Below are 26284 nucleotides of genomic sequence, written 5' to 3'. Positions count from 1 at the left end.
GAAGCTTATTAACACTACTACAGTTTAATTAACACACCCATTAGAGTTCAAGTCAATACAATTTTATTACATATAATTTTAACGCATTAGGATATCCTCAAAGGTTAAATGTAAGTTTGGACGAAATAAATAAATATGAATTTGCTATTGAATTTATTAGGAGGCACTTACTAAATATCATTTACCGTGTCTTTTTCCTTTTCAACTATATTAATAGTATCTTAAAATGATCTTAGCTGAGAACATCTGAAAAAAATCAGATAGTCTTTTATTCATTTATTATCGTTAAAAACATATAATTTTCATCAAAATGTATGTTACAAGGATTAAAAAAAAATTATCCTTAAATCTGTTTAATTATGTTAATGTTTTATGTTATTTCTTAGATTTTGCAATATTCCCCGCCAGAGCCCTAAAGGTGGGTGAAGGAAGAGCGCAATGGGACAAGGAAGAAGGGGTCTACGTAGCTCCTTAACTATCTAGTTCGAGTTCCGTTGGACGGATCATTACGTTCTCCTCATTACCAGGTACGTAAAACAAATTTGTATTCGTTTTTTTATTCATATACAATTTCTTATACACCAATAGGATGGGCACTAATCACTATTGAATGTAATATTTTGGAAATATTACGTGGTGTAAATCTGCTATTGAATTTTCTATTTTAATGAACATTAATGAAATAGATTGAATATTAACAACAAGGAATAATCTTGTTGTTAATATTCAATCTATTTCATTTTTTCCTATGAAAGATTGAAATTTAAAATTTCTAGTATAAAGAAATATGGATTTTTGCTAGGCATACATTGGATAGATTGATTATTAATAATAGGCGAAAGATAATATCAAATAATAGTAACTTTTAACTTTCGAAACTTCTTAAAATTTTCTTTTTCTAGTTTAGACGTTATCCTGTTAGTTACAATGATGTTGATTAGTTATGATACTGAAACTTTTAATTGTACTATTTCTCTTTTTTTTCTTAATGAATTTATTAGTATAATTGTTTTGTTTAGTTTATAAGGATTCATTAGGCTAGAATTTGAATAGTGATTTGTGTCCATCCTAAAACTCATTACCAATTGACCAATAAAATTTAGAGACGGTACAAAAATACATCTCACTACAATCTAACTTAATTTAAACTAACCGCTGATTTAAACCTCTTGTAAAATTTAACTTTGAGATGTCCGCAGGCGCCCGACCTCCGATGATATCACAATTCTTAACAACAATAACGACTCGTATTTGCGATTTGATGGTCAAAAACTAAATATTAAGTTAAGACTCGGCAGTAATTGGAAACCCTTGTAATTTTACTAAGGATTTACGAGTATTTTATTGGTGTAGCGAATGAACAGTACGACTATTATTTTCCACCTTTTGCTAAGAATCTTGATAGAATTCAGGTTTATGAAAATTTTGCTGATATGAACTTAAGATTTAGTTTCGACCACCAAAACGATTCTCTGCAGAAAAAGAAAGAAGAAGAGTGATAGATCCAAATAATTGAAGAGGAAAGAGAAGGCGTGAACATAATATAGAAAACTAACTACCAATAACAATTTAACATCAAACATCCGATAAAAAATTTCTTAACAACTACAAGATTGTTGCAAAAATTGTGGTAGCAAATGTTTTTCTTTTAATCTAATACAAAATGTTACCCGATCTAAACGGGATCCTAAAATTGACATCGAAATTTCCATGAATCGTTTAAGCTATGATACACAATGTATTACAATAATGAATTTGACATCTAGTAAAAATATAGTTACAGATATAATGCCAGCTGGCAGTCTACAGACGCTTAGAATATATTTAGTACAAACATCTAGAAGGCTCCATTCAAACCAATGAAAAAATCGGAGAGAGCGGATAAATCAGCTGCAAATGTATAAAGAAACAAGTTTCTAAATATTCCTTGATTCAATTCAAATGATGTTATAAATAAAATTCAATAAAAAGTTTTTAGACCAAGCAACAGCATTTGACATGCTTGCTTCAAATTAATAAGTTATGAATTATTGTGACTTTACATCACTTTTCACTCATAAAAAAGCAACTCGCTTAGTTAAGCTTTTCAAAATAAATACATTATACATTGAATACACCGGCATGATATAATCACACCAAATATTTAAGTAGTGATTCAACTGATTCGAATTAATTGTGTCAGTTCACATGCTCATCTAAATTGCATTCTGTTCACTGGGGAAATTCGTATTGGTTTGAATAGAGCCTTAGGCATGGACAAATATTACAGAACTTATTACATTGCGTTCATATTGTTGTTGATAATGTGTTCCTGATTAGATCCCCGGCTTACAGATATATTGACTTAAATATCTTCACTGAATTTGGGAGTATGTGTAGTTCTTCAAACAGAACTGTCTCCTTCATTTAGAAATTTACTGACTAAATTGGATAATATGCCTCAGATTTGCCCCGTGCCATCTTTTTTACGTCACTTAAGAATTCTCATTTATTTTCTTGAATCACTGATTAAGCTGCAGTTTCAAAATCTGAAATAATAATAAGTTCTGTAATATAAGCCCTTACACTTTCTTTAACCCTAACAATTCGATTGGTGTTACATTGCCCTCACATTTTACGTTCCGACTAAAACTAACACGAGTATACGAAAATATTTCCAATAATATCAGTAGTTTGGCACGACTTATCCTGTGTACTACAAATTAATTATAACGATAAATATTACATAGTTTTAAAAAATGAGTACATTGAGAGTCTACTAGAATACATATTTCTTAACACATCTCTGCAGGAAAGTTTATTTTAAATGTACTTAATAGACATGTTAACCCTTCTCTTTTGGATAGTAAATCTATCCTTGTGATGTAACCATGATGGGCCCATAATACCAAATAACTGCAGTGTTAGAATAGTCATTAAAAATTTGGCCTCTATATCTGGTGAGACCGAGGTAAGAATGATATGCAGGCACCACTGCTTTTCAAGTAATACGTGTATTAGAAATACATGATGACTTGGCATTAAAATGAAGAAAACATCGTAAAAATTCTTAAAGATGTGAAGTCTATCAGTCTGAGAAGACCTGTACCCAAAAGTAAGACAGTAGAGAGTACAGGACGAATAGCGAAGTAAATAAAAAATAATTCTCCAAATTGACATATATTGACAGTGGAACCCAATAACAAATGAACATCAGCCTCAATTTTCAAGACAATAATTTTCGTAGACGTGAAAATATAAGATTGCGTAACGCAACCTCTGGTAGGCTTCTTGATTAAATATGTCATAACCAATATTCTACTACTTGTTATAATAAACTTGATCTAGTGAATTGTGATTATTTCGAAATGAGTAACAAATTCGACATTTGGAAGGTAATATATAGTTGCAACAATTATTTATATAACTTTTACATTCGAAGGTTTAGGATTTTTTATTTGTGCGCAATTTATGCTACACACAAATATATTTAAATGATCCTAAAGACTAAGTTGAAATGCTTTCTTTCATCAATGTCAATGACTTGCAAGTCACTGCATTAATAAGGGTACCTTCAAACTCCCGGTACAGCATTTTCGTCAATTTAAATTGTATAATTCCAGTAACAAGTTACAATATCACTGTTACAAACCAGAGTTACAATATTGCAGTACAAAGAATATGCAGTAAAATTCAACGGTTACTCGCGGTAACTCCCAACGGGTATAAAGTAGCCCGCGACACATTTTTCTTCATAAACTCAACTGCAGTGATCGTGTTAAGATTGCAAGGTAATGGTAGTAGTGGTGCGGCTTGCGGCTACGGCTTTTGCGGCTAATGCAATATTAGGAGAGAAAATTATATTAACAACATTAGCTTTCAGATTTAGAAAAAAAACCATCGGCAATGATGGCAATGATCGGGTACTATCGGATTTTTAGAGAGCTGATTTCACATAAGCATAAATCATAGAGAGACAAAACACAATGATTCCATAATCAACCGATCGTCTTTTACTAAAGGTACTGGTACTGTATTGGTTTTCATCATCATCAATTCAGATGAGCAACAAAGAATTGATAATGTCAAATTAGCTGACGATATAGCTGCATGATCCGCATGAGCCGCATAAGCCGCATAACGCAAGCCGCATCGCCCCACAGTCTACAAGATACACTAACATGCGTATAACAAATTATTAGATAGTAGCACTACAAAGACTTAACACTAACACCACATCAATATACTAATATATGTAGGTCTTATTTCGAGTGTAGTAGATGTCACAATCGTGTGCTCTTTCTTAGTCAAAATGAGAATGCTTGAGCCACTTTCAGAAATTTTATATCGCCAAAGATACATCGCATTTTAAAAATTACAATGACGTAAGTGAAAAGATCATCAAAGTGGCATTGATACAAAAATACTTTTAACAAGTGTTAGATTATTCAATACAACGTTAACGTTGTGTAATTGCCGTAAATTCCGCTAGATAAAAGTAGTTTCAATTTCGGTTAGAGAGAGAATGGCAACATTACAACGCACTTTTTTTTGAAAACACTTACGTAATTTTAATTTGAAAACTGCGATATACGTCTAGTGTAAATCTGACGTAACAAACGGTACGGGAAAAAAGTATAGTCATAAAAGAATACTGACTGGATTGAGCCTGTATTTTTTATATTTTCCCGACCCAGATTGTTATGCCAGATATGCACAATATTTTGATTCAGCGCATAGATTAAAACGATAGTCTGTATCCATTCCATTTTCCTTGTTTTTCTGATCTAGAACATCGACGGAGGCGTCGTTTACATATTTTTGTTTAGCGTGTACATCGTTGTATACATCGACCATAGACTTTTAACATACAAGCATTCTAAAGTAATAATTACGGCATTATGCTCTTTACGTCATGTTTTAAGTCATGTGCATTATTTTTACGTCAAAAAGACGTCTGCGTCACATTGAACATAGAATAAAAAATAGTGTTGCCACTATCATTTTCAAAAATGTAAGGTTCATCCAATATTTTCATAAGTACTTTTTTATTGCGATTGTTTAATTACTTTTTACTTAGTTATTGCTTGACGACTAATTCAAGTCCTAAACAAATTTCCATTTCGACTCCGTTAAAGGAACCTGCATTACCACGACCTGTGAACAGTTTGACTTACAGTTCTTGATATCATTACTCATTCATTTGCAATTATATAAGAACACCGAGAGCAATGCCAATAAGCAGCCACTTGCTGACGTCACGAGTGTTAGCTCCAGCGTGGAGAGCTCTAACCGCGTGTCTTGCTGGGGAGGGAGACGCGACCACTCTCCTCGGGAACACCGCCACCGCCCCGCCAGCTGTCGACACCGCCACACACCACACTTCATCCGGCTCTGGTAGTAACAACACCGCACGCCAGCAGTGCTGCGCTAAGTCTGGAGTAAGGACAGCAGGTTGTGCAATACCATTACGCAACCATAGAACACGTAGATTGCGACCACAAGCGCCGCATTCCAGCCGCCAGCCACCCACAGCGGGCGCGGACGAGAGCGCTGTCGCAGTTGCACCACCTAGATAACATTAAATTATTCACACCTTTTCAACGCATAGGTACAATGTACGTTTATTTTACGTAAAGAAGCAAAAAGTATACATCATTGTTACGATTACAGCTAATATATGTATGTGATTATAAGTCCAAGGGTTGTAATGAATATTTAATATCGCTTACATAAATATTAAATGCTAGTTGGTTTTGTTAACGTAATACTCGTATTTTATGTAAGTGATTATTCGAGCAAAAATAGCAGCTGATAATAACAATAGACGTAATAAAAAATGTTAATCAGTTATAATGTTTAAGTGGTATTAAGACCAAAAGTGGTGGTTATTTAGCAGTATTATTCCAATAGCAGTGGTAATAGACCACTGTAAATAACAGTAGTGATGATGGCATCAGTTACCGGTGACGCGTAGAGTGACGCGCTTTAGTTCGCGTAGCCGCTGTCGCTCCGGCGCGCGCGCACCCACACAGCGGTACTCCCCGCCCTCCTCGTACAGCGCAGAGTTTATACCTATACACCGGACAAAAGTATATACATATATTATCATTAATAGTAGCTTATTTCTGACCACATACGCTATCACGCATATAAGAAAGCATATAAGTATGCTTCTATGTTTCATTGATAGACTTAAGATTAGTGTAACCATTAACCATATTTTTTCACATCAAATCACGTCACATCAAACACATCACATCACATCAAATAAGATGAGAAATTAAGAAAACACCCAGGTGTAGAATATGTAAACATTAGATTAAATTGAAGTCTATAGATATCGAAAGTAGCATCATCATCCCAATGTTATTATTTACCGAGGACACCGTGAGCGTGGTGTGAGCCGGCCGGCGCCCAGTTTTCGCTGCTGTTTCCCACCACACGTCTCCACCAACATCCCACGCTACCTGTTGTGCACAATACCAACCACATTATGTTGTGTCTATAAACAACAATAGTTTTCCACGTGTTATATATTGGCCTTAACCAACAATAGGCATTCGCCTTAACTAAATTTATCAGGAAGAACTTGGGAACGCTGACTACGCACATCATAGTCCCGAACGTGGGAATTCACTCTGGGCACTAACATTGCCCCAGCAAGTCACTTAGGATAGTTAGTTATAATTTAGGTTAGATTTAATCCAAAACTTGTAATATTCGGTTTTGATTAAATACATATATACAAGCTGCATCCCGACGCAATACATAACTCACGTATAAATATTATAGGTGAAACATTTTTCTTCACGCATGCGTTAAATAATTCGCTACAATCTCTGAACTTAATTAGCACGCATGTAACCAGAACCGCATGGGGGCTCAAATCCACGAGATAAGAGAAAGGCTCTGACGTAAAATTGTACGTCAAGGCTAATTCATCAACAGTGCCACAAACTATGTATTACACAAAAATATTCTGTTCAAAATCTAACATCAAGAGACTAAAAACCGGTTTTATAAAGACAGAGATGAAACAATTCAGTGAGTTATTACCGTTTCCTATTCGTTTGCAACATCAAACAATAAATCGAAAAATCCGGGGCTTTCGAGAACATCTCTTTCGTCTCCTGGATTAAAGACACCTGTTGGAAAAATCTGAATATTTTGAAAACTCTTAAAAGGGAAGTTCATTTTATATTTTGCATGTGAATAAAAATTTTACAAAGTTTCCAGGACCGTTATGAATCCACTTGATATAGCTGTCTTTTGTAGATGAACTTTATGCTATTATGTATTCTTTTATTTGACTTACCCTTAGGGCAGTGGAGCTGCACGTTCCCTCCTAGAGGAACTTCCACCTTCTGATGGTCCGGCTCTTCGTGTACGTCCGATTCAGTGACTGCCTGGGCGTTCTCATCAGGAGCTGTCGTGATAGAAAGGAATTATTTAAGCACAAAAATTGTGAGTCACGGCAATGGCTCACTTAAAATGAAGCAGTTACAATAATTGTTTTTTAGATGTAAGTCGAAGCACTTTGAACTTGTATTTATTTATAAGAAGGTATAGCGTATAAAAGCTACAATAATCACCTGTGTTCAGAAAATTTAAAGAGCAGAGTAGAACCGTTTTGCAATCGTAATTTATAAAAGATTATTTAACCTATTGGTAGCAGCGAAGTGAATTATACATGAATGTGTTAAAGGACTAAAACGTACGGGTCTACGCATCTACCAGCTAATTTAATATACCGAGGTACACCACTCACCCAGCACATTGAGGTAGTACCCGATAGAGGAGTACTCCCCGTCGAGCCAGGAGGCCCGGCAGCGGTACCAGCCGGCGTGCGCCGTGCGCAGCGCCGCCCAGCGCAGCGTCGCCGCGCCCATCGCACCCGCTGCGCCCGCGCCCTCTAGCGGTGGTGGGGAACTACACACAGATACGGTCATATATCTATCTGTTTATTGCTATTTGTGATAATTAATCTGAACACGTGTAGCATAGAAATTACTGTGTACAAGTATGTGTTCGGATGGATCTGTGTATTGTCTGTATGCATATGTAATATGTATGTTACGTATTTTAGTATATACGTATCCATAATACGTAAGTTACAAAATCTTACGTTACGTACGTACCTAATACTTTGTTCTTGTGGTTGCAGATCAAGATTTGCAGATTGCAGATTGCAGATGGCTGGCCGTATGCCGGATTTGACACCTTATCCGCATCAGATGTATATTATGTAATATTATTACAATTTTTGTAAAAACGCATGTGTGTTCAAGTAGGCGTATATTTATGAGTCAGTATGACTTTGAAAATTATATACACGAAAATGTTTGTGTCTGATGTCTTCGTGTGCGTCTCTTTCTAGATTTGAATGTATGTATGTGTGGGTGCGCAAGTTTGTGTTTATGTAAGTGCATACGTTCTTACGTGCACGTATGTTGTGTGTGTGTGCGTGTGTGTGTGTGTGTACATGTGTGTGTGTCACCTAGCGGGCACGTCAGAGTCTCTGAGCCAGGCGGCGCGCGCGGGCGGGTTGGCGTCGACGTCGCAGCGCAGCGCCGCCGCGCCGCCCGCCGTCAGCGCCACGCCGAACCCCGGCCATCGGGAGATCACGAATGAAGGCGGATCTGTATACACAATAATAGTACTGACCGAGCGAAGTTTCGGTTTAGGCTAAAAATCAGCAGAAGCTTTCGACACAATCGAAGCATACATTCGAGAACTTTCGAGCTGCGTTCAGCTGTACTCGAGTGCGTGCCTAGAGCGTGGCTTTGCACTACCTACTTAACCTTTAGTACCCTGACGAAACGTGTATGTCAAATCAGATTTATATATGTACAAATAAATGGTCTTAACACTTCTATCAGTTTGTACATAAACCACTTATGGTGCTTTAATGCTTTCAATATTCTTAGGTACTTATACTAATTGCCTCGATTTGTTAAGAACCCAAATACTGGTAAATATTTGACTTTACTATGGTTAAAAATTCAATACATAATTTAGAATTAGACACACAATACAAAAGATTTCCTTGCGAAACAAATGCAGAAATCACACGGCGTTTTACAAGGAGTTCATCTTGGCCCCGTACATTATATTATGAATAGCATCTAACTTACATGTAACATGAATCTCCAGTTTCGCAGTGAGTACATCATGAGCTGTTTCCTTGTCTTTGTCCTTCTTCCCTTTATGCGGCTTCGCTTCATAATTTTGTGAGACAGTCGTAGGCTGTCTCTGTTTAGCTTCACACTGTAGTGTCGCGTTGTGGAGTTCTCTCGCTGCGGTCACCACTACTCGGGATGATACTACACCCTCTGTTTTAAAAATCATCAAATAAAATAGGTGAACTAAATTTGGTTTTAATAAAAAATCATATTTTGTATTAGTGGTTCATAACGTTTTGGTATTATGATTTTATTGTGATAGGTCCAATTGTCCAAGGCAAATAAATTTCAATACGTAAATAAATAATAATAATATAACAGTGGGAACATATAACTTATTGTTCCACGATAGAATTAATAAGTTACGTTAAAATATTAAATGTTCCTTAATTGTGGGTTAAAAATAAATATATTCGCTCAACTTACTGCAATATGTACGAGTATAATAGTGAAAAATCATAGCATGCTTAATCTGGTAAAATTCAATAGTACTCACCAATAGAATAGTTTGTATGATGTATGCGCAAGTATGGGCGATGGTCGAGCGCCGGCTCCAGCGCCAACAACCGCCACGAGAGATCAGGTGGTGGAACACCACCTATAGAACATGAAAAAGTTACTAACGATCGATGTTTGACAATTCCTATCTACTAGAAATTGACAAACTTCGATATCTGGTACGTAAAACATTGGATAGATTGATTATTAATAACGGACATAAATCTATACAAATTTACCTATACTCTAAAGTCCTAAACGAAAAATAAAATGTAAATTTTGAATTCAATTTTTTACATAGTGGATATAGTATAATATGTATTCTTGTAGGTATTTTAGGTACACACAAAAATTAATATGAGCACACAGACCCATAAAATATTCTGCTCAATCTCATATAAAACTAAAACTTTTTGAAAAACAATCCGCACTAATATACAGTCATGAGTTGAGTAGTAATTGAGTTAATTTATTAAAAACCTCAAGAATTTAATAAAAGCTTCTTCACTTAGTCGCAATAACCATTAAGAAGTTTCATTTCAGTTGGAAGTTTCAAAAGAATCGCGGCTTGTGACAAAAGATTGCATCTAAGAACAAAGTCCGGAAGGATTTGAATAGCGGAAAGTAGGGTAAAGGCCCACATTGCGATAAGACTTGTGCCAGAAAATACTGTTTCTCGTGTTTTTTCTTATACGATTGAAGTAGCGAACGAGTATGCAGTTCATCTGATAGTAAGTGGCTACTGCAGCTCATTGACATCATATACTAACCCTAAAGAGGATTAGAGTCGGCCTCAGATACGTTGCTACCTTTGAGGACTAAATGGAACGCCTTGGTATACTCCCTCTTGGTATTAAGCAGAAATAGTTTTGAAAACATCTGTAAGCACCTGGTCTACCTGAAGCTGATCACATACAAGTAGACTTTTGGAATAAGACGGTCAACTTATATGCAAATTAGCTGGCATCCACACATTCACTGATCCACGATAAAACAGAGGTGGCAGTGGTATCTCCAGTAAAACCGTACTGTTTCTACCACCTATTTTCACCACGCTGACCATTAGTAATTTAAGGACCACTATCCAATCTTTCTCTTCATCTTTTTCTTAAAAAATATTGTCTTACTATAAGTAATACAAGCGCGATTATGCGACTGTCGCAATCGGATAACGAAGGAAGCGCGCAGCTAACATAAACTTGGAACTAAGTTTGATTACAGTCGGTAACTTGATTCGTTTAACTGTTAACTTTCAATACATCTAAATGGGGTAATTAAACTGGCGGAGTTGATTAAGTAGTTTATGATTTGAATTGTTTTGGAATATGTAATTAATAGTATTATTATGTACATTACTTAGTATGTAATATAGACATTTTATTTTATGTAACAGTTATACTTAAGTAAAAAACGATGAATTTGTGTTAATAAGAAATAACTGCTAATTTGTAAGCTCTTACAGATTTGTCTTTGAAATGTCTAATTTCACCAATCCAATTCACATATAGAAGACCAGATCTTCCACAAAAATATATTATGAATGAATTGATGATGATAGCATCTGAAAAATGATCTTAATCATTCTTATTGACAGAGAAAAGTAAGTAATCTCAGGCTAAGAATTAGTGAAAGTGACAAAATACAAGCTAATGATGACGATGATTTTCCTGAAAGGTATTGCTGCGAATTATATTAATTGTGGTGTAATACCCACCGTTTCTATAAGATTTTTCTATAAAATTCGGCGTTTATATGTGAGAAATCGCAACCTATTTCAAAGTCAGTCCTATTTCAGTAGCAGTGAGAGACAGACGTGCCACAAGTGCGCGATTACAAGTAGATTCCTTGAATCCTCTGTGGTTGAAACCCAACACAACAACATTAAAGAAGATGAACATACCTTCGGCGACGCAGCGCACTTCGAGCACGGTCTTGTCACGCACGGGCACCCACGTGTTGCCCGCATCCAGTCTCCTTCCGTCCACCGCCAGATATACTGACCGTACCGGCTCTGTATTACAATATAATAATGTACATTACCTATAGGTACATGAAGAAAAGATCTTGGAGAATGAAGGAGAGAAAAACGAAATGAAATTACTGATAGGAATTTGACTCAGGACTCTCAAGAGAAATAAATGAGGAAAATTGGAAAGAATGCGAATTTTAAGTTAGAGAAGACTTTTTTATAAACTCGAAGTACTAAAGGGCACCTATCGTTTGATTCTCATCATTGCCACTTGCAGCACCAAAGAGGTATGTTCGAATACCTTATATAATCTCTGTCTTTTCAAATCCCTTAAATCAAGCAAAGTACTGCACACCATCGCTACTATGCACAAAATCTTTCAAAAACATCATACATGTACCACACCGTTAGTCGGTCTGTAATCGTGATTATTATAAGTACTCGTATTTAGGACAGCCAAGCTTAATGACAATTGTAAAGTTTTCTAGTTAATGACCTCTATTTTTTGTTGCAATCTTCAATAAATAGGGAATGGTATAATATCTTACCATATATAAGCAGCCGCGTTGGTTCCCCAGTGACAGTGCGGCCGGAGCGGTCGCGGCCGGCGCACCGCCAGCGTGCCGCGTGACCGCGCGACGCCCGCCCTATCTCCACCGCGTCTCCGTCACGCCACGTGGACTCACCACCGGGTGACGTCGCTAGACTTATTTGCTGATAAAAAATCATATGTACATAATATACCTCTATCAAAGTCAATCTTATCCTTCATCAAAACCTTTTTAAACTATTTATGTTCGTAGGTCTTAAGAATTGGGTAGTAGCTCAAAATATTTACATAAAAGTTGCAAAAATTTACAAAGACCGACATAATAAAGAGGTTTCAGTCATTGACATACCCGTTTTAATAGTGTTATATCAGTGGGTTTCAATATTATAATTGAACCTAGCTCAAAGAAGTACAAAAATGCTTTTTCTATACACAATCATACCACAAAAGTTGCAACCTAGAAAGAACATGATATAGATGAAACTAGTTACTTTGCAATGTACTCACCTCATTGTCCTTGTACCAGCGGAGATTGGTGACGTTGACCAGGTCACAAGGGATGCGAGCGTGTGCGTGTGCCTCCACTAGCAATTCTTTCTCCAGCTTTACGGGCTGATGAACAAAGTAAAGTGTTAAGAATTTTGTCTCGAATACAAAGGTTGGGGCGTCACAAATTTGATTTTTAAATTAATGTTGTTGCTGACGAATTGGACAGAAGGTAGACCACAATAGACAAATACTTCAGACAAAAGTTTGGATTCGTAGTAAAATTATCAAAAAATAAAAAAGTTTACCGTTCGAAAAGCTGAGAGCACAACATTTATTATAAACCCATCAGATAGTATGTTAATAATTTTATTCAAAGTCAGCAGGTTAATATTGTCAAAGGATTAACTTTAAGAAGTTAACAAACTTAGTTGTTAATAACATTTAATTAAACAATAAATAAAACAAACACATTAACCCATTTTCAGACTGTTATAACAAATTTGCGATGCAGCCATATAACTTTACGATAATAATTTAACGAAACATCACGCTTTATTTTCTGAAAAAGCACAAAAGCTTTTAAATTATGAGTGTAAACTTTAAACCTCATTTTCAGTACCGAGGACCCTTGAGTGAAGCGCTCTCGTTTGGAGGGGATCCAAAAAGTTTAAAATTATTGTCGGAAATGTTTCTCTGAAAGAAAGATTAATGGTTATCAAATTACAGAAGAAATATGACTGTCTGTGTGGGTTTACTTCCTCTGTCTAATGGATTGGTCATACATTTAATATCTAGTTGCGAGATTTACTTGGAAATGGTTTAAACTTTATTATTGACCTCTTCCAATATAATTTAGAAAGATCTAGAAAGATCCATAAGGCTGTCGATGCTGGCAATTATTTTGATGTTGCATATGTTAAAGTGACGGTGATTATCGCAGATATGTTGCTATACATAAGAATTAATCGGGAATTCCCAATACAAACAATTAAAATTTGGATATTACTTTCAGGATTACATTCTGCACTTTCGAATTCAATTTTTATCTCATTTTAAGAAGTCATAGACGTATTAGAAATGGTTTATCAATTTTATCATGCTCTTTAAGATAAAATAAATTCTAGCAATTCCCTTTTGGTCAGAGTATATACAATATTACGCTTTAAAATGTTAAACCTCTAGCTTTGAGGAAACCCCTGGCTGACACTTGAATGGCAATTCATAGTCAATGGAAATGAGAACATTTTAGAAAAATCTCGCGACAGTGTCTAGTAAATTAACAGCTAATTTTAAATAATAATTATTTCAAGAGTACAAGAAGTCAGATTTCTAACCCTAATGGTTAGCTTTCACCGCTCTCGAAATATTATACTTGTAGCTAATAAATTACTTGAAGCACCCCTCGTAAGTTGTCATCATGAAGTACATTATTAATTAGCCCTCGGTTTTCGTGGGCTGCGACAAACTATATAACTCTCAGTGCGGTTAATTTAAATCAGAAATAATTGTGGACTTTCTGGAGAGGTTTATGTCGTAATTTATAGAGATAATTGCGGAGAATAGTCATTACGGCGCTGTAAGGGTTGGCATTAGAATCAATAGGTCGAACTTTTTGTGCTTCAACTATGAAGGACACTACAAACGTTTTTGCCTACAGAAGTATATAGATATTCTGAATACGGTAAGGTTTAAACTTACCCCAGACGTGCCAGCACTTTAAACATAATCTTTAGAGAGCAATGCGTCTTTAATGAGCTTTCGCTCTGTAATTTACTTCTAATAGGATTAGACACCTAAGGTCGGCCACAAACGTGTTGAATTACCTGAGAACTAAGTTACAACATCTCATGTGTCTCTGTTTTACATTCCAGATACAAATAGGTTTGTCAGTGTCACCGCAGAAAGTACTTTATCGTCCTATATTTGGCGCTCGAACAGAAACCTTCACACAAAACCTTAGTCTACTAAAAAGAGCTATTATGACCCACAAAAACCATCATTAACAAGCTACAACCAACCACCACGCATAATTTGATTTAATAACAGCAGCTTTAAAGATGTTCTAGTTTGAAAGGGTAAAGGATACATGCTTTTTCGTGAAGTTCCCTTAGAGTTCTTATTTTGAGAGAATCTTATTTTGTTTATGATTGATTACAGATGTCCATGGGTGGCAGTACCCACTTACTGTCAGATGGGCTGCAAGCTCGTGAATGCACGAATTGTCGATCAGGTCACGTGTCCTGACGCGAGTTTAACATCTTTTACTTAACACAAAAAGTGCACAACGCCACTAAAGAAGTTTCCACTTCAAGATAGGATTACAGAGATTACTTACCAGTGGAACAGTTGCCGCAATCCTGCTCCTAGCATCTCTGAGCTGGTCTCTCGGCTCGTCTCGCAGCACGGGCGAGGGCCTGATGACAAAAGCGTCGACGCGCGAGGAGGCGCGCGGGCCGGGCGCGGCGCCCGCGTCGCCGATAGCATCGCGCACCGCACCACGGATGTTCAGGATCGTGTCGCCGGTCTTCACGCGACGGGACGGCTGGAAGAAGAATTTGATGAGTATCCCCAAATCAAAGTCTTTTTTTTTTCAATATAGGTTATTTACAGAGCTATTTTTGAATGTCAGTACATCTACCACCACCGCCGTCAGAAGAATCGGCGAAAGAAATTCCACAACACACATCTTCTCAGACATTACGTCGCCAATTTGACGTCATCAGAAGAAGGAATATAAAATTTTAAGGAATTTTACAAGTCGTACCAATATTTACGATCAAATGACAATAGCATGACTGAGCTCTATATTGTAGTTTGTTGTTGTAAGGAGAAGTTCCTTGAATTCAACTCAGGATGACGAATATCATATCAATACATTTGAGCTTCTATACCTACATTAATCATTTAAATAAATACAACAATATTCACCTTTGGATTCTTATCCCATTCTTGACCACTGCTGCGTTTCTTCCTTTCTACTTCATCATCATTTTCAGTTACAGTCAATGGCAGACCTGGATCCCTTGCGTTTAGATTCTCATCACCAGTAGACTCAGTCACAAAAGGTTCGATCTCTTGTTCAGGAGTAAGAACAACATCCCCTTCTATCTCCACTCTAGCTTCATCATCCATCAAAAGATCTACATTAGAACCCGAAGCGAATATAAACCCATTGTCCGAGTTGATACTCGACGGCTCTTGATCATCGCTACTGTCCAAAACATCTGTGTCTAAAATAGATTCCACTCCAGCGTCATTACTTTCTATATAAATAGGTTCCTCTGGCGTTTCTAAAACGTCACTACTTTCAGCCTCTAAGTTTCCCTTCTCATTTGTACCTGTCAAGTCTAAGTTGCTTTCAGCGTAATCATTTTCTCCAGCGACAAATTCTTCTGGTGTTACCAGAAGATTGTTGTCTTCTATGCTAGTTTCAGGATCACCATAAGAATTAATATCTACATTTCTAGTATCGTCTTTTAATTCTTTGGGTTCATCTAAAGGGATTTTGGGGATAGAAACGTCGTCATAGGGTGAGTCTAGAGAGTCTTGTAGAGGGGGGTAGAGCGGTGCATCACGAAGTAGCTCGGCGGCATCGAGGGGGGCGGGAGATCGCTCTGAGCTACTCCGCTCAGAGAAGATGGAAAGGAAGCCTGTGAAAGAAAAATAAATAAATGTGAAGCGAATATAATAAAGTAATCGTATTAAGGATGGTACTTATTATTAAGTCCGTGGCAACGTGGATATGAAAATATTGTAGTTGTAGATCTTTCTGCTTCTGCTCGTTGAACAATAATCTTAATTATTTAGAAATAAATCACTCAATTAAATTTAAAATACCCACAATGGAATACATTAATCAGGATTTCGTGTACTATTAGTGCTATTGTAATAAACGATGGCCATAGGTAGGCTACAAAATACTCGGTAAAATACTCGCGTATCTTTGCCGACGATAATATACTGAAAGAAAATTTAGATAATTATTTTAAATTTGAACAGCGAGACCCGGCATTTGTAAATGAAATATTATAAAACTTCATAAAATACACATTTCTGTAAAATTTTCTTATAGTAACAAATGCACAGACATTAAAAGCAACGTCCATCGGCTTCATTCATCAAGATGCCTTTGATCTGTAGAAGAGCCTAATGGTAATAATTACTTTGAAGTGACTCCAGTAAAAACTCCGCTTGAAGTGTTTCGAGTTTCTGAAACATCAAGAAAGAAAATGAGTTAATCAAGGCCGGCCTTTTGTTCATTAATAACTTTAAGCTCCTGAATCTATCGAGTTTGTTTCAAAGCAACGCTTTGGTAATGAACAGGTACTTCGGTATGATTAAGTTGTATGAGCTCTGTTAGTACTTTGATGTTTAGTAATTTCATTAGAGCAATGTATTGCTCTTATTTCTCAGAATTAATTTGATAGACTATCCCAGTGGTTGAAACTCGTACTCTCAACAGAGTAGCAGGTTTGATTTCCAGACACGCACGTCTGATTTTTCAAAGTTATGCGTGTATTAGAAATTGATAATTGTAGTGAAAGAAAACATCGTGAGGAAACCTACATAAATAAGATTTTTTTCTAAATTAAAGGAGCCTAAAGTTTATCAATTCGTGATTAAATTTACAACATTTTCTACTCGGAGAGGAGTTCTGTACCCAGCAGTGAGACAGGATTGACGACAACCCCTTAGAATAGATTCATGATTAAGCAAGAAGTTAACCTTTAAAGCGATTGAACTAATTTTCATAAAAATGTAGAATATTTTGAAAACAAAACATATTGTTTAACCACAAGATGAATTGAAAACCACATACAAAGTTAAACGTGGCGAAGAAAATACAAATTCATATAAACGTCGACGAAGACGTGTGAGATTTCTGAACAAATTCGTAACCCAACTTGGCAACTTGATTCCAAATTAGGGAGGGCCGATCAAAGGGCAAGTTATTATAAAGCAGATTCAATTTTACGTTTCACAACAGGCAGTAAATAAGGTGAGGGTGAAGATCCCAGCGGTATCTTACGGAATTATGATCCCCAGTTTGTTACCTGACGGAAAATTGTGAAGTATTCATCCAACATAATCAAATTATATGGATTGATGAACGTTTCTGAAACCTTGAGTTTGGTTCTAATGGGTTGCAAATTGCAAGGGAGATAAATATATTCGGGATTTTTCTATAATGCCGTTTAGAGGAATTGAAATAAGGCCTTGACAAATACTGAAACACAAAATTTTGGTCAAGAAAATAATTAAATACATAGAGACTACAGAGCGCATATTGTCAAGATTTTCTTAAAAAAAGCTTTCATAGCACCTTACACTAATGACACATGAAATTGACTGACGCTTGATATGTATTTATTTCAAAACAACTTATTACTAATTCGTAATAAGTCATGGACTGTCTGTTATAATAATAGTTGAATATCTTTCTTAGCGTAAAATTTTTCTCAAGAATGATTTATTATTTATCAAATTCTAAACTTGTTCTTAAAACCACTTCTAACCACAAAATTATAATAATCAGCAAAACAGTAATCACTACGAAATAAGGTAAAAATATTTTAAAAGGCTAATTTAAGATTCAAAAGAGACTCGTTAAAAGCAATTCTAGTTTAATTTGAATAAATTTCTTTAATTTGGATACCAATATTTAAATATAACCCGACGAATTACAAGGGAATTTCTCGAACATAATAGTAGGGAAAATCTGTGAAGCATCGCAAGCTACAAACACATAGATAAGGAAAAGCAAATTCAGAAAGGTTTAGAAGGTATATTACCCTTTATCACAATGGCAAGGTAGGCACCGCATTGTGACAGCAAAGATAAGGTAAGGCCTTATTCGCATAAGCGATTGTAACGTTCGTTGAAAACGCTTTTTAGGATTACGATTTTCACGTACTAAGGAATCTTTTCTAATAGATATTTTAGAACTATATTTAGAACAGGGAATGAAATAGCAGATCGAATTTTTCGCTCTTAGAAAGTTTTATGGCCCATTACTGAGCATGGCATTTCTAAAATAGGAGTAAGTCGGGAGTGTACTGCACAACATTGCCCCAATAACAATTGGTGATTTTCAATCACGACGATATGATTTTATTGTTTTTGCGGTATTCGGTTCACATGAACTAAGGAGCGTTTTGAAGCTCCATGCGAACCAAGCCTAAGCTACACCTAACAAGGTAACACGACGTAACGCGCAAACAACTCGCCCCTAGCGACATAGACGTCGCAGTCCTATTATTTTGATCGCTACAGGCAAGTGTGGTTAAGGGTGGAATTCAGGACTTTCAAGGTAACACGCTTTTTATCTAAGAAATAGCAATTGGTGTGGATTTTGTCAAAAGTTAAGAAATATTCAATTAGACTCACATTTTTACATTAGTGCAAAGGATAATGTTATTCAAGCTTATGTATATATATATATTAATATAGGAGTAGCAGACGAGCCTGCAGTCCACCAGATTGTAAGTGGCTACTGCCGCCCATGTACATCTGTAATCAACCCCAAGATGCGCCGCTACCCCTGTGGACTAAGCTAGAATGCCACGGAAACGTATATCTCCCTTACCACACCAAACCAGAACACAGCAGCGCTTAACACTACTGCTAACACACGCACACACACACACACACACACACACACACACACACACACACACACACACACACACATAAAATACTATTACACTATATAATACTCACGACTCCCGGACACAGCTTTATTATGTAAATAGTTTAAGTTTTCTCATTTTAAGTGACCATGTATGTCTTATGAGAATATAAAGATTCAAAATCAATGAGGCACGCTTAAAAATCATTACTCTCCGCTGTTGGGTAAAAAGAATCGTAAAACCTAAGAAAATATTTCTCTTAGTAAACTACACTACACTTATATCCTCATGTTCTTTCACAACTTATAAGGAACGAGACAATTTCACTAAACCTCTAAGTAATGGTATTAAGCTGAAACGAAGCACTGAGGATTTGTGCGGACCGTGTAAATGAGATGATGGAGTTCCAAACAGATATTGTAGACAATTTAGATTAGTAGTTATTTTAATGGCTAAGTTAATAGTATCTTGAATTAACGGTAAATATATGTAAAGTAAATAAATGTGATTTTTCTCTGCATAATATTTTTTTAAAGATTAAATAAGAGCTTATAGACCACCTAATGGTAAGTGACCACTTACCATTACCATTGGTTACAGATGTCTGAAGGTAGAACCCTTTGTGGTTCGACTCCGGCGGCACCACGGCCACACCTATTTATACCTAATCACAGCAGTGTTAGGCGCTGCTGTGTACCGGTTTGAACGGTGTGGTAAGGGAGACAGACTTTTCCGAGGCGTTCCAGCTTAGTCCTCAGGAGTAGCGGCGCATCTATGCCGGACCTCAGGTAGGAATATCTAATCCTATCTGGGGTTGATTACAGATGTCCATGGGCGGCAGTAGCCACTTAATATCAGGTGGACTGCATGCTCATCTGCTACTCTTATATTATAAAAAAAAAGAAAAAAAATGTCGACATGCGGTAGTACGGCACTACCGCATGTGGAAATCAGTCACTAACTCCATGTAGAAAAGTGCTTCATCTCGAAGCCGATCAGAAATGCGATACCATTCTAGAGAGCTAAATTAGCCGGCATCCACTACCCTCCACCGAAATGCAAGACGTACTCGTACTTCTCGCTAGAAATAGTTTTTAGGGTTCCGTACCCAAAGGGTAAAAAAGGAACCCTATTACTAAGACTTCGCTGTCTGTTCGTCTATCCGTCTGTTCGCCTGTCCGTCTGTCCGTCTGTTCGCCTGTCCGTCTGTCCGTCTGTCCCTCAGTCCGTCTGTTCGCCTGTCCGTCTGTCCGTCTGTCCGTCTGTCCCTCTGTCCGTCTGTCCGTCTGTTCGTCTGTCACAGGGCTATATTCTCGGAACCGTAATAATAGATGGACACATGAAATTTTTACAAAAGATGTATAACGGTGGCCGCACTAAGAAGTCAGTTGAAATTTTTACAATCCGTTTACTACTATAACTGACACCTGTAATTAACCTTAGATATGATCACAGAGATTCCTATCTGAGGTCGCCCACAAATGCGCCGCTACCGATGAGGACTTAGCTGGAATGCCTTGGAAAAGTATGTCTCCCTTACCACAGTCTTCAAACCAGAACACAGCAGCATTTAACACTGCTGTTATTAGGCAGAAATAGATGTGGCGGTGGTGCCTCCCCGACGAACCATACTGACTCTACCTTGTAAATTTTTAACGACGTGTACCTCCAATTATGTTTTTCAATCTAATTATAATTATCTGTTTCTATAAAGGTCTTTTTCGAATTAATTATTGGAGCGTTCAGAGGCCGCTGTCGAAGGCTTTATGAAAATTCTTTGATTAAAAATTCTTGTCATTAAACCTGCACAAAGCTTCCGTAATTATAGAATATTTTATCGCAATAACGAAGGAGAATGAACAGGTAGGTCAGTATATTTTATTCTTCACTAGCTCTGTGACATGGTTTTACTTTGGCATTTTTAATAATATAGGACTAACAGACGAGCATAATTCACCTGATGTGTAAGTGGCTGCTGCCGCCCTTGGACATTTGTACTCAACCTCAGATAAGATTAGATTCCTATCCGAAGTCGGCCACAGATGCGCTGCGCCCCTAAAGACTAAGCTGGAAAGCCTCGAATAAGTGTGTGTCCCTTAACAAACCCTTGAAACTACAACACAGCAGCGCTTTACACTGCCGTTATAAAGGAGAAATCAGTATGGTGGTGGTTGAACCTCAGGATGAACCATAGAAGGTTCTACCACTTATAGGTACATATAACATAGTTAATTCTTTGACGTTCAAAATTTCACAATTCGCACACGTACTCCAAACTTTTTACTTATATGATTTTAACCTATTCGCACTGAATATATACAAAAAAGACTTTTCAGCACTTGTTTAAAACACCCCCGAGTTAATTGCTAGGGGTAGTTCTGAGAAATCTGCTTCTAAGTGACGAGACCGCTCTGCGTTTTCTATTCAGGCCGCCGCTAAGACGTGACACGATTTATTTTATAACACACGACGATTAAGTCTTCAACGACGTTTGCTAACGGACTTTTAGAACAGAATACTCGCTTTGACGGTCGCAATAAGATATGACACGATTGTTTTATAACGTACGTTGATTTAGTTTTCAACGATATTTAAATAAGCTGCCTTAAAGGCATGTTTTTTTTAAGTTCATAAATCCTATCCTTCGAAATATCATTAACAACCCATTACTGTCTCACTGCTGGGCACGGGTCTCCTCTTAGAATGAGAAGGTTTAGTCCATAGTCCACCGCGCTGGCCAAATGCGTATTGGTAGACTTCACATACCTTTGCGTATTTTTTTTATAAATCTCTCAAGTTTCCTCACGATGTTTTCCACCGTTTATCAAGTGATAATTAATTTCTAATACGCACATAACTTGAGGTGCGTGTCTGGGATTTGAACCTCGGACCCCTCGATCGAGAGGCCGAGTTTCTTAACCACTAGGCTATCCTCCTAATTATAACTTTTATTTATAAGTGTTTTTGAGAGTAGTTTCAACATAGATCTACGAGAGTAAGATTAAAATGCGTAAGATTATACGTTTAAATGATTTACTAAGTTATCGGCCAAAGAACCATTGGGGATAAAGTGTCGAGTTTAATATCTGATCGGACGAACTCATTAGTATAAATCTATATTAATAAAATATTCTATTTTATGAACATATAAAAACAAGTAAAATATTCTGAAATCTTTTAATTATATATAATTCGATTAATTTCGTAAAATCAACTGCAACGCAACGAAGCCGACAACACCACTTAAGTAAATCGTCGTCGCATCGTGGTCGTATCGTAGTCGTTAGTTGTAACGCGCACCGCTTGACCACGGCCCGACCGCGTTAACTCCGCTTTATAAATAATTCCACGTTTCTCAAATTAAGGGGCTCTTTAAACCACCCTCGGGCACTTGTCTGATGACTAAGTGGTGGCGAAGCGAGAAATTTGTTTTTTTTTTTTTTATAATATAGGAGTAGCAGACGACCATGCAGTCCAGATAGTAAGTGGCTATTGCCGCCCATGGACATCTGTAATCAACCCCAGATAGGATTAGATATTCCTACCTGAGGTCGGTCACAGATGCGCCGCTACCCCTGAGGACTAAGCTGGAACGCCTCGGAAAAGTCTGTCTCCCTTACCACACACTTCAAACCGGAACACAGCAGCGCCTAACACTGCTGTTATTAGGTAGAAATAGGTGTGGCGGTGGTGCCGCCGGAGTCGAACCACAAATGGTTATACCACCTTCAAAACCTTGTTATAGTATAGTACACAAAAATATATAAGAGAAGCAAGAAGATGTTAGAACTTTGTGGTTCAACTCTTGTGGCACCACCGCTATTCCTATTTATGTCAACAGCAGTGTTAAGCAGAAGGGTGCGGTAAACGTTGCGGTTTTCCGAGACGTTCCAACATAACCCTCAGGGGTAGCATCGCACCTGTGGTTGACCTCATGTAAGTTTCTTATCCTATCTGGGGTTGATTATACACGTTAATGAGCGGCAGTAGCAACTTATCATCGGGTGGACTGCATTTTTCTTTGGTAGATTAATCTTATTATTTTTTGATACCTTTATGGTACCTATAAGATTTACGTATATTATTTCAGATTCAATTTTTCGATGTTTACATGATAAATTAAAATGACTATTCTAGGTATTTGTGGTGTCCTTGTATGAGTCCATGACACCACAAAGGACATTTTGGCATGGGAGCTATTAATATAGAAAGCATTATTTACTTAATACATTTAGTGTGTGGTAAGGAAACCATTTTCACAAATTCATTTAAAAAGAAATAAGCTATAATATCGCTAGCAATCGCGAGTGATAAGACAAGCGACCTAACGTGGACGGCAAAGTTTAATGGCGACATACATGAAGCCATCAAGCAATTGTAACTTCTCAACTTTAAGGAATTTTAAGGATAATAAAGAATATGAGCCGTCCTTTGTATTTCCCGAAGAAATGACCTCGGAAATGTGCGGAAATATTAAGTCCTTTGAAGTAACCTTAATATCTTTTGAGATATTGTGATATAAATGAAGTTTGTAAGATTCATCTTCAAGTCATTTGTCCCCACTGTTCGCTCTGGAACTTCGTTCAGAATATGCATAAAGGTGGTAGAACCCTTTGTGGTTCGAATTCGGCGGTACCACCGCCACACCTATTTGTGCTTCATAACAGCAGTGTTAAATGCTGCTGTGTTCTGGTTTGAAGATGTCGTAAGGGAGGCATACTATTCCGAGGCGTTCCAACTTAGTCCTCAGGGGTAACGGCGCGTCTGTGGCCGACTTCAGGTAGGAATATCTAGTCCTATCTGGGGTGGACTATAGATATCCATGGGCGACAGTAGCGAATTACCATCACGTGGACTGTATGCTCGTCTGTTTCTCCTATATTATATAAAAGAGGTCAAAATCAAAATATATTTTTGAAAAATCTGTTACAGTAATATTTTTGAACGAAAGGTTATTGACGAAACATTTTATACAATGGTTACTTATGCTAATTACTAATGACGCATATGGAACTGGAGCTTTTTTTTACCATAAACTTTATTGAAACACTTTAGTTATTTTTCGCAACTCTTCATACCCACGTGATACTACTTTCATGGTTATAAGATTTTGGCTAAAATAAAAAATAAATTCTAAACCCAAGTAATTTCATAGTTGTATATGTTAATTTTGCAAAGCGTATGCAAAACTAAAATTTCGCACGAATTTGAGTGAAAATTTCAATGAAAGCTGCAATAACTGCTTGAATATACCGCAGTATTAATAATTAAAACTTCAAGGAAAAAATAATTTTGGAGCCGAAAATTTGCTTTAATATACGCAGCTAATGCTACGCTTACGCTACTGCCGCCCATGGACATTGGTAATTAATAAATAAGATTAGATTCCTATCTTAGGTCGGCTAAAGATGTGTTGCCACTCCTGAAGACTAAGCTGCAACGCCTTAGATAAACATATCTCCCTTACCATACCCCTCAAACCAGAACACAGCAGCGTTCAGCACTGCTGTTATTAGGAAGACATAGTTATATGGACATAATTTCTTGTAAGTTCAAATCAAATAAAAAATCTTTAATCAAAATAGGTTCTTCGCAGATCACTTTTTGAATGTCAATACATCTACCACCACTTCACTAGGTCTTTCCTTACACGCCATATTCTACATTACACGAGAGACGAGAAGTTACAAACACACGTGCTTAAAGCTAAGATTCATTATTCATTAAACGTCCTCCTTGATAACAAAAATAGGAAAAGGCGGATAAAGTACACCCTGCAATCCCTCAGAGGCTAAAGCCTTAAAATAGAACAAAACTCGCCATTAAAACTCCTATCACGTACCCGCCAACATCTTAAGGCTTTGTTCGAAGCAACGCTAATCCGACGGAGCGGGCGGATAGAGCACATAACAATGTTTTATATGAAGACTATTTTATTATGTAAGTTAAAAGATGTGCGATTTTTAAAGTAGTATTGTTTATCTAAGTTCGTGTCTTTGAAGGTCGTAGAAATTTTCCGCGATTTGATTGCAAGGTTATTACTTCTACTTGTATTTATACCTATTTTATTGCCGGTGGAAGTCGTAATAAAGTACCACAACATCCCAGGAAACCCACCGGGTTATGTGGGATTCTTATTACACTTAAATCTCTCAAGGTGGCCTGCCTTAGTATGTACTAATACAGACGACTCAGGGATTTCCAAAGTAACACCCAACGTTCCCTTAGTACAGCGCCGCTATTCTCTCTACCTAAGAGAAAATTACTCTCATGCATACCCTTGGATATTTTTTGAGGCCACTGGATCTTTGCCCCTACTCTTGCCTTACGACAATTCTTACAGCTTATAGGAGACACCGTAGCTCTATTCTTGTCCTGAAGTACAAGGACACATTAGTTGTACATAATTGCCGGTCAAACACTAAAAACCCGCCCTCCTATATTAAATGACCGCTCACATAAATATTACATTAACGAGAAAATATAGCTGTTGATATAAAAAATATTCAACAAGTTATTTTCACGTTACGTCATCAAATATGTGCTTTGGAGAGGGTAACCATATTATCATGTATCCTGATAAAATGATATTTTATTTTCCAATATTAAATATTTTTATTGAAACCATTCATGTAATTGAATAATTTTCATGCACTTGAGTTTAGCAATTTTTATGTTCTTGTAGTAGGGGTAGGTTAGGTTAGGTTAGATTATCCGCATTTATAAATATCAAATAAAAATGCTGTCAAGGACTATTTTGTTCTGGTTATAAAATATAGGACTCTGATAACATTTGGATTCTACCGCAAATAACGGCTATAGTGTTTCGTAGTAACCACTTATTTGACATTTCCATTATACTAAAAAATCAGACAGAACAACGCAATACATTTGCAGGTGGTAGAACCCTCTGTGGATCAACTCCTGCCGCACCACCGCCACACCTATTTCTGCCTCATAACAGCAGTGTTAAGCGCTGCTGTAT

The 26284-nt window shown here is 36.9% G+C and overlaps 1 protein-coding gene across 1 annotated transcript in view; it reads right to left on the bottom strand.

Annotated features, from left to right (window-relative positions):
• Positions 1 to 3905: 3905 nt before the first annotated feature.
• The window catches only part of LOC140745774 (uncharacterized), a 124215-nt gene continuing 101836 nt past the window's right edge, over positions 3906 to 26284 (bottom strand). Inside the window, exons 3-15 of the mRNA XM_073077669.1 lie at positions 15599 to 16320; positions 15006 to 15212; positions 12689 to 12793; positions 12180 to 12345; positions 11563 to 11673; positions 9661 to 9762; positions 9117 to 9314; positions 8480 to 8621; positions 7751 to 7911; positions 7298 to 7408; positions 6360 to 6449; positions 5944 to 6054; positions 3906 to 5550 (exon numbers count right to left, since the gene is read on the bottom strand). Coding sequence (XP_072933770.1) covers positions 5189 to 5550; positions 5944 to 6054; positions 6360 to 6449; positions 7298 to 7408; positions 7751 to 7911; positions 8480 to 8621; positions 9117 to 9314; positions 9661 to 9762; positions 11563 to 11673; positions 12180 to 12345; positions 12689 to 12793; positions 15006 to 15212; positions 15599 to 16320 — 2588 coding nt within the window. The 3' untranslated portion in view covers positions 3906 to 5188. The remainder of the gene's footprint in view (positions 5551 to 5943; positions 6055 to 6359; positions 6450 to 7297; positions 7409 to 7750; positions 7912 to 8479; positions 8622 to 9116; positions 9315 to 9660; positions 9763 to 11562; positions 11674 to 12179; positions 12346 to 12688; positions 12794 to 15005; positions 15213 to 15598; positions 16321 to 26284) is intronic.

Source organism: Epargyreus clarus, unplaced genomic scaffold, assembly GCF_041222505.1.
Source record: "Epargyreus clarus isolate Ecla_fem2 unplaced genomic scaffold, WU_Ecla_fem_2.2 ptg000011l, whole genome shotgun sequence".
Classification (NCBI taxonomy): domain Eukaryota; kingdom Metazoa; phylum Arthropoda; class Insecta; order Lepidoptera; family Hesperiidae; genus Epargyreus; species Epargyreus clarus.
Note: the sequence above shows the minus strand (reverse complement) of the source record. Positions and strands in the feature narration are given on the sequence as shown.